Consider the following 18,746-nt stretch of genomic DNA (forward strand, 5'->3'; position numbering starts at 1 on the left):
TCGTGAGATCGACAGGCGGATCGGTGCAACGTCTTCAGTAATGCGGACTTTGTACCTATCCGTTGTGGTGAAGAAAGAGCAGAGCCGGAAGGCAAAGCTCTCAATTTACCGGTCAATCTACGTTCCCATTCTCATCTATGGTCATGAGCTTTGGGTCACGACCGAAAAAATAAGATCACGGGTACAAGCGGCCGAAATGAGTTTCCTCCGCCGTGTGGCGGGGCTCTCCCTTAGAGATAGGGTGAGAAGCTCTGCCATCCGGGAGGAACTCAAAGTAAAGCCGCTGCTCCTCCACATCGAGAGGAGCCAGATGAGGTGGCTCGGACATCTGGTCAGGATGCCACCCGAACGCCACCCTAGGGAGGTGTTTAGGGCATGTCCAACCGGTAGGAGGCCACTGGGAAGACCCAGGACAAGTTGGGAAGACTATGTCTCTCGGCTGGCCTGGGAACGCCTCGGGATCCCCCGGGAAGAGCTAGACGAAGTGGCTGGGGAGAGGGAAGTCTGGGCTTCCCTGCTTAGGCTGCTGCCCCCGCGATCCGACCTCGGATAAGCGGAAGAAGATGGATGGATGGATGGATGGATAATTCATTATGTTTATTATTAGTAGTAGTATTATAATCACCATCCTACTGTTATGCCTACTTCCCATTATGTATTAGATATGTTAATTTGACAAATTATTCCAATAAATAATTATGTTTTAAATAAGATAATACACTTAAACAATAAATGATTCCAAATAAAATAATAATTAGTAAATACATATAACTTACTATTTTTTAAGTTACGTAAATATAACTGTAATTTTAAACCCTTTCGTTCTTGATTAAATTTTTACTTGAGAAGTAATTTAAACCAATAATAATATCACATTTTATTAATTATGACGATAAATGTATTTTTTATTGACTGTGGGTTAAAACTTAATGGTTATATAATAATTAAATACTATAATAGTTTTTTTTATTAAGCTAATTAAGCTATTTAATTAAGCTATTTGCAAATTTTTGTTGTCTCTGATTTGAATAAAGCAGCCATTTCAATTAAGGTACATCTCCAATTATAATTGTTATCAACATATGTTGTAAGTGGTGTGCGTGTTTTATTATTGTAATAGTAGTAATAATGAACACATTTGTAACATTAAAAAACAGGGTTGTTTAAAAAAAAAAAAAAAAAAAAGCTTTGTTCCGGTATTTGATGACGTGTCTCCTGCTGATTGGCGGCCATGTTTGACAGACAGCAAAGTGAAGACCGGGTGGACGAAACCATCACACCCTCACACGTCATGATTAGCTTCTTTAAGTGTGTTTTAGGATTATGATTCCAAAGAGGATTGCAATTGTGTGTGTAAATTAGACAGCTAGATTACAAATAAGCCTGATCAACGTTTATTTTTGTGGGAAAAGAACCAATTTAAGATAAAGGGAACCCCCATGTTAGACCACCATGATGGTGCTGCTAATAAACATCCATAGAGGATGACGACACAGTGAAGATGGACACCTGCGAAGGGACTCTGACAAAATTGAGGATTATATGTGATTTATGACCTCTATTTGTAATGTACTTTATCAAAAAATAAAAACAAAAAATACGATAGAGTGGTCATGATGTTAGTGCTGTGGACGATGCTGATCTTCGGTAGCGGATGGCGGGGGGTCGCGCCAAGCCCTACCGACGAGGGAGCACTGCGGGCCGGCCAAGGAGATCATGGAGAGCCGGGCCACCAGGAGCACCATAAGGACTCTTACAGTACCTTCGCCTCCGAGTTCTTAGAGTCCAGATATCTGTCGGATGACAGTGAGTAATACTTTTTTTATACTTCTAAAATATATATTTTAGTAGTATATCCTATACTTGCAGGAAATGATTTCAGCACCCAGGCCAGCTCCCCCATAGGGTGGCAAACTCAACCCTCACCTGATTGTATTGTGTGTGTAATATATATATATATATATATATAAGTATATATATATATATATATATATATATACATATACACAGTAGAGAAAAGTGACTTTATACAATGTATTATTGCTATTGTTATTATTATTGTAACTAAGTACAGATCCCACATCAGGGCAAGAAAAAACTCAACCCAATGGGATACATTGAGAAACCTTGGAGCGGGACGCAGATGGGGGGAGAGTAGTAATTGGCTTTAGCTAAGGTAAGCATGCGTTCATAAGTTATTAAACTATCACTCCATGCTTAATGGAACACCTCAAGTTTAGTCGCACGCCATTTGCGTTCCAGCTGTTTACATGATAGTTTAAGAGCTCTAGTTTCTTCTGTAAAACATGGGGTACGTCTTTTAAGGGCCTTTTTTATTCTTAGCGGTGCTCTACTATCAATGGTGTCGCGCAGGGCCTCGTTAAAGTTGTTGGTGAGGTTATCTATAATCATTTGGGATTGGCGAATCTCAAGGCCTACTGTTTTCTACCGAAGGAAGTAGGCCAGCAAGAGTCATAATTGTGACAGCATTAATGTGGCACCTGCTAAAGCAGTTATTATTAGTAGCTTGTTGACAATGAGTCAGAACTTTGAATTTTATAAGATAATAATCGGACATTACTTTAGTGTACAGAGTACCATAACTTTAGAGGTGGTAACACTCCGTAAGGACACAATCTATCGTGTTATGTATGCTATGCGTGGGTTCATTTGTTACTTGTGTAAGACCACAGCTATCAATTATAGTCTGGAGCGCCATGCACAAAGGGTCTGATGGGCTATTCATATAGTTAATAAAATCCATCCATCCATCCATTTCCTACCGCTTGTTCCCTTTGGGGTTGCAGGGGCGCTGGTGCCTATCTCAGCTACAATCGGGCGGAAGGTGGCGTACACCCTGGACAAGTCGGTACCTCATCGCAGGGCCAACACAGATAGACAGACAACATTCACACTCACATTCACACACTAGGGCCAATTTAGTGTTGTCAATCAACCTATCCCCAGGTGCATGTCTTTGGAGGTGGGAGGAAGCCGGAGTACCCGGAGGGAACCCACGTAGGTTAATAAAATCCCCCATTATAATTACATTGTCGGTATGCGTCACTAGATCAGCGCCAATCTCTAAAAATTCACTGATAACGTCCGAATAGGGCTTAGGGGGGCGGTAGATAACAGCCAGGTAGAGAGGTAGTGGTGTGACATACCTCATAGTAAGCACCTAAAATAATTTATATTTATTAGGTTAGGGGTAAGGTTAAGGTTTTCGTTGTATATTATAGTGCGTTCCCCAAACCCTTTTTAAGGGAACGGGCATAATGTGCATTCGTTTAGTTAGGAGTAGATGCCTCATTAAGCGGGAAATATTCATCTGGTTTGAGACAGGTTTCGCTGAGATGTTAAGATTGTTGTCTTTAATGACCTCATTAACTAATAACATTTTGGGAGACAAGGATATTATGTTTTTAAAAGCCCATATTATAGATAGTGGGCTGTTTTGAGGATTTTTTGTTAATATTATCCATAGTAGTGATAGTAATAACATATTTATTTTGTGTAGTGCGCCTTAAACAATTTAGAGCCATATCTAGGAAATTATATGATGGTAATCTTCAGATTGTTTGCTTGGTGCTGCGATAGATTGAACGCGTCATCATTTTCCACCTCAGTAGAATGCATGTCCACCTCTGGCACAGTCACTACAGAAAAAAACATTATTGGAGTTGTGTATTATTCTACGAGAAATGTTAAGTGTGCAGGAATTTTCCAGCCTGGCGCTGGTTAGTTCTATCTTAACTGACTCTTCTCCCAGACTATCAAACACTGTAATTGCCTGTGTCCGAGCTTGCATTAGTGTAGTTAGTCAAGTGTGAAATATAGACGAATAGACGTAACTATACAATTAGCAGGATTACACACACAAATTAATATCAGACATATTTCCAGCATACTTTGTAGAGGACTGACGCAAGGATCAATGAAGAATCCCTTACATTTTACAAGGAATATACTCACAATGGTATTGAAGCAACATAATAGCACCTCCTGTTTATGCTATACCGCTCCGGTTGGAGCGGTATATCTTGGTTGGTAGAGTGGCCGTGCCAGCAACTTGAGGGTTCCAGGTTTGATCCCCGCTTCCGCCGTCCTAGTCACTGACGTTGTGTCCTTGGGCAAGACACTTTACCCACCTGCTCCCAGTGCCACCCACACTGGTTTAAATGTAACTTAAATATTGGGTTTCACCATGTAAAAGCACTTTGAGTCACTAGAGAAAATCGCTATATAAATATAATTCACTTCACTTCACTGTTTGTTAGATATCATCTACATCAGGTATTTTCAAACTGTGGTAGGTGGGTTTTATCTAGTGGTACACCAAATAATCACTTATTTAAATGTTTAAATAAGTGATTATGTGTAATGTTACAGTAGGCAAAACATTAAATATAATTGTTTAATATAAACCTCTGCCTTGTTTGTAATAAATATGTATGTTGGTCATTAAGGTGATACTTGGAGAGCCACAGGGACAGCATGCCTCACAATAGGAAGGTCCTGGGTCTTTCTGTGTGGAGTTTGCATCTTCTCCCCGTTCTCCGGTTTCCTCTTACCTCCAAAAACATGCACCTGGGGATAGGCTCATTGCCAACACTAAATTGGCCCTAGTGTGTGAATGTGAGTGTGAATGTTGTCCACCTGCCATTAGGTGGTGACTTGTCCAGGGTGTCCTCGGCCTTCAACCAGAGTGCAGCTGTGATGGGCTCTTGATTTAGGTCATTAGAGTCCTGTTATTTGGTTCCAGGTACTCCAATATCCGTGTTTGTAGGATTGAGTCGTAGGTGAACAGGTTGGTGCTCAGCAAATTGGCCTGGAGTAGTATTGTCGTAGCTGGAAGTAGTACCATGAATTGATTAACATGGACTCCGACTGAAACAAGTTGAAAAACTTATTCGGGTGTTACCATTTAGTGGTCAATTGTACATAATATGTACTGTACTGTGCAATCTACTAATAAAAGTTTAAATCAATCAATCAATCAATGGTATTTTTCTCCCTTGGTGTTATTGTTAATACATTTCTGTGCTCTGCTCATGTAACCATTTGCCTAATTGTCTGTTATGATGCCTGATGGGAGCTCCCATACGGTGCTTCAAACCCCATTTCCATATGAGTTGGGAAATTGTGTCAGATGTAAATATAAACGTAATACAATGATTTGCAAATCATTTTCTACCCATATTAAGTTGAATATGCTACAGAGACAACATATTTGATGGTCATACTGTTAAAAAAAATATTTTTTCTGCAAATAATCTTTAACTTTAGAATTTGATGCCAGCAACAAGTGACAAAGAAGTTGGGAAAGGTGGCAATAAATACTGATAAAGTTGAGGAATGCTCACCAAACACTTATTTGGAACATCTCACAGGTGTGCAGGCTAATTCGGAACAGGTGGGTGCCATGATTGGCTATAAAAACAGCTTCCCAAAAAATGCTCAGTCCTTCACAAGAAAGGATGGGGCGAGGTACACCCCTCCGTCCACAACTGCGTGAGCAAATAGTCAAACAGTTTAAGAACAACGAAATTCAGGGATTTCAACATCTACAGTCCACAATATCATCAAAAGGTTCAGAGAATCTGGAGAAATCACTCCACGTAAGCGGCATGGCCGGAAACCAACATTGAATGACCGTGACCTTCGATCCCTCAGACGGCACAGTATCAAAAATCGACGTCAATCTCTAAAGGATATCACCACATGGGCTCAGGAACACTTCAGAAAACCACTGTCACCAAATACAGTTGGTCGCTACATCTATAAGTGCAAGTTAAAGCTCTACTATGCAAAGCAAAAGACATTTATCAACAACACCCAGAAACGCCGCCGGCTTCTCTGGGCCCGAGATCATCTAAGATGGACTGATGCAAAGTGGAAAAGTGTTCTGTGGTCTGACGAGTTCACATTTCAAATTGTTTTTGGAAATATTCGACATCGTGTCATCCAGACCAAAGAGAAAGCGAACCATCCAGACTGTTATCAACAAAAAGTTCAAAAGCCAGCATCTGTGATGGTATGGGGGTGCATTAGTGCCCGAGGCATGGGTAACTTACACATCTGTGAAGGCACCAATAATGTTGAAAGGTACATACAGGTTTTGTAGCAACATATAAGCAATGTTATCATGGACGCCCCTGCTTATTTCAGCAGGACAATGCCACACCACGTGTTACAACAGCGTGGCTTCATAGTAAAAGAGTGCGGGTACTAGACTGGCCTGCCTCTAGTCCAGACCTGTCTCCCATTGAAAATTTTGAAGCCTAAAATACGACAACAGAGACCCCGGACTGTTGAACAACTTAAGCTGTACATCAACCAAGAATGGGAAATAATTCCACCTGAAAAGCTTCAAAAATGTGTCTCCTCAGTTCCCAAATGTTATTTGAGTGTTGTTAAAAGAAAAGGTGATGTAACACAGTGGTGAACATGCCCTTTCCCAACTACTTTGGCATGTGTTGCAGCCATGAAATTCTACGTTAATTATTATTTCCAAACAAAAATAAAGTTTAGGAGTTTGAACATCAAATATGATGTCTTTGTAGTGCATTCAACTGAATATGGGTTGAAAAGGATTTGCAAATCATTGTATTCCGTTTATTATTACATAAAACACAATTTCCCAACTCAAATGGAAACGGGGTTTGTAAAAGGCAGGTTCTTTGTCAATAGTTCGATTGTTCTGTTTCTGGAGTCTTTTAAGATGAGGACAATCCTGATTTTGGGCTGCCCGCTGTGGATGTGTCCCTGATGTTAGCAGGTGTTTTATTTGGCTGGGTCTATTCTACGGATGTACCGATACAAGGTAATAATGATATCCGCAGTACATTTCCCAACGGTTAGTGTTGTCATTTTAAATTGAAATTATTGAAAAAACGTGATTGATAACTGCACAGAGTGACTAGTGCCAGCTCGCTAGCTTAAAGGCTAACATACAAACAAGAGACCTTAATGTCTTTACCCATTAAGGAACAACATACCCCAATTCAAACTTATATAAACACATTACTGTCTGAGTAACCAAGATATTCAAGTGTGCACTTAGAATCTACAAGCTGTGCTCTTTTAGACACAGTGATCATTCCCTACTCGGAGGAATACGATACAGTAGTGTTTTTATAGTGCGTTTAAGGACCACTGAACAGAGTAGGATGCCACGAGGAAATAATGATTGATTTTATTTGTTAATCATTTACAATTAAAGTTTAAATAATATAAGACTACGACACTCTCAGTGAAGCATTAGAAACACAAAAAATATAAAAAAAATGGTGGCTTTTCTAACAATGTGTTTATTTTAGTTTAAAAATAATAACTTGGTCAAAAGATTTCAGTGTCCGTATAAATACTTTTTTTTACCACATTCTACAATAACGCAATAATAACAATAATAACAACAGGGATGATTTTGGCCAGGATAACTGAAATGTGAAATATAATAAATAAGTATAATGAAAATAATGAAATAACATAACTGAATATTGTCATGATCCGTGGTCCGGATCATGTTTTTGTTTTGTTCTGTTAGTTTTGGACTCCTTTAGTTCCTGTTTTTGTGCACCCTTGTTAGTTACCAGGGTTACTTATTATTTCCACCTGCCCCTGTTTTGTGTTCGGCACGTTCACCTGCTGCCGAGCACTAATCAGAGAGCTACTTCTTCACGTTGCTAACTACACTCGATCTGGCGTCATTGTTTGCTTCACGTAACCTACTACGTAAGTCTTGTTTCATGCCACAGTTTCGTGAGTGTTCCAAGGTTTTGCCTTAGCTTCCTGTGTGTTAGGCACGCTTGCCTTTGTTGTTTGCCTGTTATGTTGTAAGTTGGATGATTTTGTATAAATAAATCATCTCCTTCCTCTTGCTGTCGTCCGGAGTTGTCTGTTCTGCATTCCTGGGAGAACGACCCCACGTAAAGATGCGACCCCACCGTGACAAATATAAAATGTTTACATCATTCATCACTAGTCTTACAATTTTCCAATCTACCAATCTTACTAAAATATATACAGGGTGACCCAAAAAAACAGAACCCTTTCAAATCTTACTAAATCCTCCAAAGGTCCAACAAATTTCAAGAAACTTGTTGAACCTAAACTTCAATCTTTTTTTGATCATTCCCCAACGTTTCAGTTATCTTGGTCTCTTTGCATAAAAGTTGGTGTTCCAAAATACGCACCAATGGGCTCCGCGGAGTTGGTGGCAAGGTTGTATGCGTCGCATGAAATTGTCAATTACTGTAACACATTCCTCTTTGAGATTTTAGAATTGATATATTGCACGGCCCCACACTCTCTGACCATCCGAAACCCAGTCAAAAATGCAGTTTTTTGATGGATCATGACGACTACAGTGTATGATTTGTTGGAGAAATAGGTCTTTATGCAAAATTTACTGTGTATTGCTATGAGCTGGTTGTTGATAGTTGTAGGTCAATACAGACTATATGAGATTGTGGTATAATCAATCATTAGTCATAATAGCACAACCGTGCGTTGGGGAGACACAGTTCTTATGGTGCATCTTTGCAGGTTATCCATTTCCCACCGCTCCACCTGTGGACCCGTTTGCCAAAATCAAAGTGAACGACTGTGGAGTGACCAAAGGATGCATCAGGTGAGAGCAAAACAGCAAATGTCTCTTGAACAAGAAACACACTCCGTGTACTGTTCGATTGACTTGTGTATGTGGTGTGTGTGTATGTTTTTGCGCGTGTGTGCGTGTGTGTGTGTTCAGGTATGGAAAGCCCGGCTGCGACGCTGAGACATGTGACTACTTCCTGAGTTACCGTCGCATCGGCACAGATGTAGAATATGAGATGAGTGCAGACACTGACGGCTGGGTGGCTGTAGGTTTCTCCTCTGACAAGAAAATGGTGAGCAGCTGGTCTGAGGGCAAATCTCTTTGGAAAAACATTAGGTCATTTTACACTAAAAGTTCAGGAACTTTAAGTGTCTGGAGCCTCTAATTACTGGAACTAAAGGTTCCTTTAGAAGTGTGTACTTTGTGTTTTCACCACACTGTACAAAAATAAAAAAGCCACACAATTTACGTTAAAATACCGGCAACTGTGGTTGCCAGGAATTCACCGTAAAACTAATTTGGGCCCATATTAGTGTTGCCAATCAACCTATATGTCATTGGAGGAAGCCGAAGTACCTGGAGAGAACCCACGCAGTCAGGGTTAATCAAACTCAGGACCTTCACACGGTGAGGCACGAACACTAACCACTGGGCAAACCAGTTATAAACACTAGCATCTGCAAAATTCCTGTGTTTCCGAGACATGTGAGCGTTATATGATGATGTTACCTAGAACGTTTTTGTACGACCTTTCATTGGACAAACCACAACACAGCCTTTCGCAACTGGGTTCCTTCAAGAGAGCTATTAAAACCGAACCTTAAATGCTCTGTATCTGATAAATAGCTGCTTGCAGCAAGTTCCAACACACTTGCCGACCTACTCAGTGGCCAAGTGGTTAGAGTGTCCGCCCTGAGATCAATAGGTTGTGAGTTCAAACCCCGGCCAAGTCATACCAGGACTATAAAAATGGGACCCATTGCCTCCCTGCTTGACACTCAGCATCAAGGGTTGGAATTGGGGGTTAAATCACCAAAAATTATTCCCGGGCGCGGCCACAGCTGCTGTTCACTGCTCCCCTCACCTTCTAGGTGGTGATCAAGGGTGATGGGTCAAATGCAGAGAATAATTTCGCCACACCTAGTGTGTGCGTGTGACAATCATTGGTACTTTAACTTTAAACACACAGCCTGGTTCATTTCGATGCAGTTTACAATGAAGCGCAGAGACATAACCCGTCAACTTCTGAAACGACTTACCACAAAAATACAAGAAAACTTGTTGTGAGCCATAAGTTAACTAGGCTAATGCTTTGACACAAACCCCTAAAACAATTAGGTATGCTCTACATTTAAAAGTAAAATCTGCAAAATCTTTAATTTAGACAGAATAAAATAAAGTTTAGACTCGTTGCGTGCTTGTGACATTAAAATATTTACAAAGGCATTGTACATTTTTTTTTACATTTTCACAGTAAAGTCATGTGTTTTCTACATATTATAACCATAGTAATTAAGGTTATCTACTGTAGGAAGCCACTGCATTATTGTGAGTAAGTATTTTTGATTTTAACGTGTTTACTGTTGCTATTTAACAATTGCCGTAGTTTTTACGGTCATTTTTTACAGTATAGTCTATACAAATCAGGCAAATGACGTATGGATGAGTGGTTCAGCATATTTCCACACTCATACTACGTAAAAAAACAGACAATATTACGTCATATTTCTTTTACTATCGTGTAAGTAAATGAAATACAAAGCAATAATATACAAAACAATGTGATTTAAAAACAAAGTGTATAAAAAAAATCTGGCTTTTGTCCTCAGGTGTCCAACAGTCAGAAAGTCATCTTCTCAGTAATTGATGAATTCATGAGGGTCTGGCGAGTTCTTATAGTCCATTTCTGCTGTAAACAACAATATGTAGAGAATAAGTCTTAATGTTTATCCCACAACTATTACACAAACACATTGGATTTAGCGTTAACTTGTTACATTAGCATTCTGTCCACTCGTGTTAAGGCTGGTAACTACACAATCGACATGTCCCTGACTATTTTTACAACATGTACCAATAAAGTAAAAAGTGAACATTTGATGTGATTTAGCCTAGTTGGGGAAATTCATTTTCACTGCCGTACATTCAATCAATAGACATTACACATCACAAAACAAAAATAACAAGAAGACATCACACATGACCAACACATTTACAGGCTTTGTCAGACAGGTCGGCCGGCCTGATGTTAAGGGCGGCTATAGCTGCAGGGATAAGGCTTTTCCTGAGGCGGGCCCTCCAGAATTTGATGGTTCTGTACCTGCGTCGTGATGGTAGTGGGATTATGTATTGGTGTAGTGGGTGACTGATATCCTGGACTATTGTGTTTGCCAGTCGAATGATGGACCTGTGGTTTAAATCTGAAATGTTGGGTGTGGGTAGGCTGATGATTTTAGCTGCTATGTTTGTAATGCGTGTGAGTTTGGTCCGGTTGGTTACAGAAAGCATGGTGAAAAAACATGTGGAACAGTACATCAGGATGGGTTGAACAATGCTTTGGTAAAGCAATAACAGGACATGAGGTGCAACATATCCTTTAAGTCTTTCAAGATTTACCTTGGTTTCACTCGTTTACTGCCTCCTTTATTTCACATTCATCCAACAAAGTCTCAGAGTAGTAAGCAGCTGAGGTTGCCACTTCGAGTCCGACTGAATACTACATACTCTTCTGTAAATACTTTTAAAATAATCTGTACCCTTCTCGAACTTTGGCGTACCAAAATTAAGTTTGTAAAAAGATAATAAACAACATTAAACATTTGTTTAAATACTACAGCTGAGTAAAAACACTGCAAGATAGTTCTACTGATCAGTGGTCTTTTGCACACAGATGCCCCTGCAAGTCGAGAGTTCCTTTTGGGGTTTTTTATTCATGTCTGATATGTTGTAATTAATTACACAAGAAATGGGACGTAAACATATTGTCTTGGCCTGCTCCGTAATGGCGGTCGTGTGTTCGAAAAAATATGTTTTAGGAATGCCCCTGACTGTGTTCAAGCAATCTGCGGCCGACAGCATAGCCCGCCCCCTCGAAAGATCCAAGAACCTTCCAAAAGTCTCACCTCGCTGGCAGAAACTAAAATAGTTCCTAAATAATTAAATCAAACCGGGTAGTTTTGGCTGCGATGAGGTGGCGACTTGTCCAGGGTGTACCCCGCCTTCTGCCCAATTGTAGCTGAGATAGGCATCAGCGCTCCCCGCGACCCCAAAGGGAATAAGCGGCAGAAAAAATGGATGGATGGACGTGTTGTTTTGGGTGAAAAGACAGAGGAAACTTTACTTACCTGGGTAAATGTGAAAGCTCCTGAAAAAGTTTCAGCGGTGGAAAAAGGCAATTGTCAATGGATACAAGATCTAGCATATATCTCAGCAAGCATCTTTTACAGTATTTATTTTCAAAGAACTATAGAAATAACGCCCTGCGTTGAGGTGGCGACTTGTCAAGGGTGTACCCCGCATTCCGCCTGAATGCAGGTGAGATAGGCTCCAGCGACCCCCCGTGACCCCATAAGGGACAAGCGGTAGAAAATGGATGGATATGGAAATTAGAAGTGGATACGATTTACGAACTGAATTAGTTGTTGAACGCGGATTGTAAATAGAAAAGTGTGTATATCAAAGCAAATTTATCCATAAAAAAACTATGTAAAAATAATTAATGGATTGCAGCCTCGAAAAAAGTCCATATTTTAGTTAAGGTTTGTACACTTTGAACACAATACCGTATATCAAACAAACTTAAGGGAATATTGTATTCATTTTCTATTTAATAAGCAGTGTCGACCACGCTGCGGATACTTGCTGAATGTTTCAGATCACACATTGCTTGTCTATTGCTGCCTTTAGACACAAATTGAGCTAACAAAACTCAAAAACATTTTGTAAAAAGGCTAAAAGCACACCAAAAGCACACAAAGTAGCATAGTAGCTAACAGCAGCATTCAGATGACAGAATGAGCAGTGAGCACCAGAAATCGACCCACTCGCCCACAATGGAGGTGTTGCCGAACGCAAGATGGCTGTGCTGCAGGCACACAGTGGGTGGATGAAATGTTCATACACAACGACAAGGCCTGTTCACCACAGCATATTGTTATTCGGCCTGTGGTTCGTAAATGTGAAGTGAATTGTGAAGTGAATTATATTTATATAGCACTTTTCCCTAGTGACTCAAGGTGCTTTACATAGTGAAATCCAATATCCAAGTTACATTTAAACCAGTGTGGATAACACTGGGATCAAGTGGATAAAGTGCCTTGCCCAAGGACACAATGGCAGAGACTAGGATGGTGGAAGCGGTAATCGAACCTGGAAGCCGCCCCACAAAAATAGAAATAGAAAAGTTTGTAACATGAGTGGTTTGTAAATTGAATACATTTAATTTATTGAAAATGTAAATTTGTAAATTGTAAACTTTAACCTGCTCAGTGGCCTTGTGGTTAGAGTCTCCTGAGATCGGTTGGTCGTGAGTTCAAGCCCCGGCCAAGTCATACCAAAGACTATAAAAATGGGACCCATTACCTCCCTGCTTGGCACTCAGCATCAAGGGTTGGAGGCTGGGGGTTAAATCACCAAAATGATTCCACCGCTGCTGCTTACTGCTCCCCTCACCTCCAAGGGGGTGGAAGAAGTGGATGAGTAAAATGTAGAGAGTAATTTCACCACACCTAGTGTGTGTGTTTGACTATCAGTGGTACTTTAACTTTAACTTTTGAGGTTCCACTTTACTTTAGAGTAGTCTGTTTGTATAAATAACTGTATATAAAGATTTATAAGGTTGTCAACATTTTCTGTACATTTCCCCAACACTGTCCTGTATTTTTTTTGGGAAATCACAACAAGAACGCTCTTTTAAGCAATGTCGTTTTTTTTGCATTTTAAATCAATTTTAAATTGATCAATGAACTTACTTTTCTAGTTGGAAGTGTTGCTTTTCGCTTTTTTTCGCCAATACATCAAATTTCCTGACAGCTCAGGGAGTTGACTTACAGCCTTTTTTTTGGCATTGGTAAAAAAATATAGTTTTGTTTGAAAACAAAATATAAACAATATAGAGGAATACAGTGGAACCAATTAATTCAGTCCCGTTTATGTCAGCAGCCCGTCTTTGTCGACCAACCCATCATTTCCTGGTCCACCGTGTCAAATCTAAATAATCAAATGTATATTTCTGAACTCACTATGTTCACTGTTCGCTGTAAATATCCTACCAAGTCAGACCTACACTGTTTCAATGTCCATTTCTCTGATGATGCAATTGTTGATGAAAGAAGTGCTGATATCAACCAAACTTAACCTCCATCCCCCAACCCCCCCTCCTCATCCCACCCCCAGATTGTAAATAATGTAAATAATTTAATGTATACTCTAATGATTAACTTGTGTGATGATTGTGTTATGCTGATAGTGTATATTTGTATCATGAATTGATTTACGTGGACTTAAACAAGTTGAAAAACTTTTTCGGGTGTTACCATTTCGTGGTCAATTTTACGGAATATGTACTGTACCGTGCAATCTACTAATAAAAGTTTCAATCAATCAATCAAGGAGGATTTAAAGTTAAAGTACCAATGATTGTCACACACACTACAGTATGTGTGGTGAAATGTGTCCTCTGCCCTTGTTCACCCCCTGGGAGGTGAGGGGAGCAGTGGGCAGCAGCGGTGGGCACACCCAGGAATCATTTCGATGCTGAGTGCCAAGCAGGGAGGTAATAGGTCCCATTTTTATGGTCTTTGGTATGACAACATACCGATCTCAGGGCGGACACTCTAACCACAAGGCCGCCAAGCATGTTAGATTGTTTTGAATGTTTTGGATCCTTTGCTTACTTCCACAGGGCGGCGATGATGTCATGGCCTGCGTCCATGACGATAACGGCCGCGTACGCATCCATCACTTTTACAACGTTGGCCAGTGGGCGAAGGAGATCAAGAGAAACCCTGCCAGAGACGAGGAGGGCATCTTTGAGAGCAACCGCGTTACCTGTCGCTTTAAGCGTCCTCTGTATGTCCCCCGCGAGGAAACACTTGTGGACCTCCACCTGTCGTGGTACTACCTGTTTGCATGGGGGCCTGCCATACAAGGTCAGTGTCAGCCATTACGGGACCTTTTGCCTTTTTCCATCCTTCCTGAACATCATCACTATCGTCCCCCAGGCTCCATCACAAGACACGACATCGACAATCCTCCTGTGAGCGACCGCATGATCAGTATTTACAAATACGAGGACATCTTCATGCCTTCCACTGCCTACCAGACCTTCAACTCCCCCCTCTGCTTACTGCTCATAGTAGCCCTCACCTTCTACTTGCTGATGGGAACACCGTGAAGACAGAGGCGGAGGAAGAGAAGATGTAGCAGCAATAAAAACAAGTGGCCATTTACTTTTTGTCAGGAGACACAGCATTAGATATATATCTGAAACACACTACAGCTACACTCGAGTATATTCTAAAGGTGCCATACGCTAAACTCACTTGAGAAAGGCCAGGTTTTTGCAGCTTTATTCAAATTATGAGGACCAGTGGATAAAATCACAGCATGCGCTCGAAAATCCCCACTGAGAAGCAAAGAAGAGCAGATGGCGAATGTTCACTGGCTCGTGATGAACTTCACTGAGGAGAGAAATGAACTAACATTAACAGTCTGCATCGTTTCATGACTTGATCACCCATTTACTCCGATCGGCAATTTTTCTATAACTACCAGTATGCATTTAATTTGTGAAAGACCTTCATTATTTTTGCCAGGCTTGACTAATTTATATACATTAATTATTTTTTAACAATTTTATTTTATAAACATTTCCAGATGTTTGTTGGGCAGTATGTTGACTATGTTTTACAATGAGAGAGACCGCTAGTTCAGATAATAAATGCAATAACTTACGGCGCCTCTCCCATTAAAGCAGCATACATGACGCCTACGTAACACTATTAGAATATTACAATAAAAATGTGTTGATAGTTTATAATGAGTCCTGTTCATCGCTCCTTGCACACTATAAACTGCTTAGATCAGGGGTAGGGAACCTATGGCTCTAGAGCCAGATGTGGCTCTTTTGATGACTGCACCTGGTGTTGCGATCTGCTGCTCAGATCTTCACGTGTTTGTTTTTTCATTCTCAGTCTGACCCGTTTATTTCCTGTTTTTGTCCATCACTATGGTTACACATCAGTCCACCTGTTAGTCTCGCCCCGCACACCTGCTACTAATTTTCCCCCTCCTATTTAAGCTCACCTTTTCTGTTTACTCATTCTCGGATCCTAATTTGCCCACGCGCATCAGTGACGACTCTCATCATTCGTATGTATTTTCTCGCTAGCTCTCACGCCAAGCCACTTTATTGTCTAGCTTTCATGCTAAATGTTTTGTTTACTCTTTTGTGTCCTCGTACCAAGTTTTAGTTTTCCTTGTTTTATCCTAGCTTTCACGCTAGCGTCTTTTGTTTACTTTTTCTCTTTACACCAGTATTTTTGTTCATAGACTTTTGTTATTAAATAAATACCTTATATCTTACCTTTGCTGTGTTCTGCTTCGACGCATCCACGGGAAAACTACACCGGCATTACCATGCCGAAGAAGAGTCTTCACAGTAGGATCCGAGCATTAAAAAGTTTTTCCGCGTCTGGCAACCACGAGGAGACCTTCGACGAAGGCACATGGAGGGTATTCCGAGCGATGGAGGCTGAAACTCTCCGATGCAATCCAGACGAAAGCATGATGTGGGACCTGGAGGGAAAACTGGTTCCGATCGATGCTTCCGGGAGCGGTGAGTTTCCCTCCCGCAGCGCTCGCGCTCGTCCGCGTAGGCGGAAGCCGCGAAGTATGGCTTCGTCGGGCGACAGAGACTTGCCCACTCCATGTCTCCCTCCTCACGAACACAGCAACCTACAGTCAGCACACAAGACCCCTACACCATTGTTTGGGGACCCAATAACACACTTTGCTAACAGTTTTACCGACTGGGCAAATTCCCAACTTGTGTCCCGCGCAGATGACGTCATTTCGTCGACGCCCCCCGGTAACGCAAGCCCGTCCTCCGATGATGACGTCATCAACAAGGAATTTTTGGGGGAAGATTCGTTTTCTCAGCCATTTTCAAATGACAATAACATTAATAATAATATACAAAAGTATCAGGATATTTTTTCTTATTATTCTAGTCAACCTCAGTCACCTAGTTTTTCTTCTAACCCACCGTTTAAACCTCATTCTCTGCCCAAGTCCAAGGTTTTTTCTCCCTTTTCAAAGGGACACTCTGGACAATATAGAGGGGAGGGGTCTGCCCGCCTCCAAACCTCCCACCACCCTCCCTTATGGTCAGTCCCTGACCACAGGGAACGGGTCTGGGATTCCCGTCTGGAGGGGGGAGCTATGGCCTATAGCTGTGTTGCGGAGGTAGGGCAGACGCTACCTGTTCTTAAAACTGCTAAACAAAAACCTCCATGTAGGCCACCTTTACCTGTTTTTCGGCCCGCTAAACGCTTAGCTCCTCCTAGTAGACCTCCTCCACCTGTGTTCTCCCCGGTCAAGTCACGCCCTCTTAGACCTCCTCCACCTGTGTTCCGTCTGTGCCCTAGTTCTAGTTTTAGTCACAGTCTCTCTCAGAGTTCGAGTCCCAGCCTTCTTCGTAGCCCATGCTCTAGTCCTACTCGTAGACCGACTTGTAGACTGAGTCGTAGTCCAAGTCCTGGTCCGAGTTTCCGTTCTGATTCTAGTTGTAGTCCTAGTCTTTCTCGTAGTCGTCGTAGTCCTAGTTCCACTCGTAGACTGATCCGTAGTCCGAGTCCTGTTTCGAGTCCGGTCCCGAGTCTTGTTTCTTGCCTTTGTAATATTAGTACTGATTCCCCTCGTGGTCTTAGTCCGAACCCTAGTCCTTACCCAAGTTCTTGTCCGAGCCCCAGTGTTACTGTAAGTCCTAGTCTTTGTCCTAGTCCTTGCCCGAGCACCAGTTTGATTGTTAGTCCCAGTCCTTGCCCAAGCCCTAGTTTGACCGTTTGTCCTAGTTCTTGCCCAAGCCCTGGTATGACTGTAAGTCCTGGTCATTGCCCAAGCCCTTCTCAAAGCACTAGTGTGATTGTAAGTCCTGGTCCTCTCTCAAGTCCTTGCCCGAGTCCTAGTGTTTGTCTTATCACTCATCATAGTCCTAGTCCTGCTCACAGCCAGTCCCCTAGTTCTCCTCGGCAGACCCCTGTGCCTGCTCCTCGGCTGAAGCCGACTCCTGCTCCTCCGCTGAAGCCGACTCCTGCTCCTCGGCTGAAGCCGACTCCTGCTCCTCGGCTGAAGCCGACTCCTGCTCCTCGGCTGAAGCCGACTCCTGCTCCTCGGCTGAAGCCGACTCCTGCTCCTCGGCTGAAGCCGACTCCTGCTCCTCGGCTGAAGCCGACTCCTGCTCCTCGGCTGAAGCCGACTCCTGCTCCTCGGCTGAAGCCGACTCCTGCTCCTCGGCTGAAGCCGACTCCTGCTCCTCGGCTGAAGCCGACTCCTGCTCCTCGGCTGAAGCCGACTCCTGCTCCTCGGCTGAAGCCGACTCCTGCTCCTCGGCTGAAGCCGACTCCTGCTCCTCGGCTGAAGCCGACTCCTGCTCCTCGGCTGAAGCCGACTCCTGCTCCTCGGCTGAAGCCGACTCCTGCTCCTCGGCTGAAGCCGACTCCTGCTCCTCGGCTGAAGCCGACTCCTGCTCCTCGGCTGAAGCCGACTCCTGCTCCTCGGCTGAAGCCGACTCCTGCTCCTCGGCTGAAGCCGACTCCTGCTCCTCGGCTGAAGCCGACTCCTGCTCCTCGGCTGAAGCCGACTCCTGCTCCTCGGCTGAAGCCGACTCCTGCTCCTCGGCTGAAGCCGACTCCTGCTCCTCGGCTGAAGCCGACTCCTGCTCCTCGGCTGAAGCCGACTCCTGCTCCTCGGCTGAAGCCGACTCCTGCTCCTCGGCTGAAGCCGACTCCTGCTCCTCGGCTGAAGCCGACTCCTGCTCCTCGGCTGAAGCCGACACCTGCTCCTCGGCTGAAGCCGACACCTGCTCCTCGGCTGAAGCCGACACCTGCTCCTCGGCTGAAGCCGACACCTGCTCCTCGGCTGA

At 42.6% G+C, this 18,746-nt stretch overlaps 2 protein-coding genes across 4 annotated transcripts in view; one reads left to right on the plus strand and one right to left on the minus strand.

Annotated features, from left to right (window-relative positions):
• The window catches only part of LOC133561962 (phospholipase A and acyltransferase 4-like), a 72,448-nt gene extending 54,510 nt beyond the window's left edge, over nt 1–17,938 (minus strand). The window contains exons 1-2 of one of the 3 annotated variants that reach the window (XR_009808807.1): nt 16,188–17,938; nt 9,992–10,511 (exon numbers count right to left, since the gene is read on the minus strand). The gene's annotated coding sequence lies outside the window, so the exon portion shown is untranslated. Of the gene's footprint in view, nt 1–9,991; nt 10,512–15,157; nt 15,283–16,187 lie in introns of those variants that run through there. The other 2 variants (XR_009808808.1, XM_061915704.1) reach the window with 2 other exon arrangements.
• On the plus strand, nt 1,584–16,074 carry LOC133561964 (DOMON domain-containing protein FRRS1L). The gene is made up of 5 exons (XM_061915707.1): nt 1,584–1,806; nt 8,551–8,635; nt 8,756–8,894; nt 14,505–14,751; nt 14,824–16,074. Exons 1-5 carry the CDS (start codon nt 1,614–1,616, stop codon nt 14,994–14,996), a joined length of 837 nt encoding a protein of 278 aa, XP_061771691.1. The 5' UTR covers nt 1,584–1,613; the 3' UTR covers nt 14,997–16,074.
• Nucleotides 17,939–18,746: the final 808 nt, after the last annotated feature.

Source organism: Nerophis ophidion, linkage group LG11 (assembly GCF_033978795.1).
Source record: "Nerophis ophidion isolate RoL-2023_Sa linkage group LG11, RoL_Noph_v1.0, whole genome shotgun sequence".
NCBI classification, from domain to species: domain Eukaryota; kingdom Metazoa; phylum Chordata; class Actinopteri; order Syngnathiformes; family Syngnathidae; genus Nerophis; species Nerophis ophidion.

Bases quoted from the DNA above. Each gene is read 5' to 3' on its own strand.
- LOC133561964 (XM_061915707.1), top strand. From the start codon at position 1,614: ATGATGTTAGTGCTGTGGACGATGCTGATCTTCGGTAGCGGATGGCGG. The intron at 1,807-8,550 runs GTGAGTAATACT...GCATCTTTGCAG, and splicing joins CAGATATCTGTCGGATGACA to GTTATCCATTTCCCACCGCT. The intron at 8,636-8,755 runs GTGAGAGCAAAA...GTGTGTGTTCAG, and splicing joins GTGACCAAAGGATGCATCAG to GTATGGAAAGCCCGGCTGCG.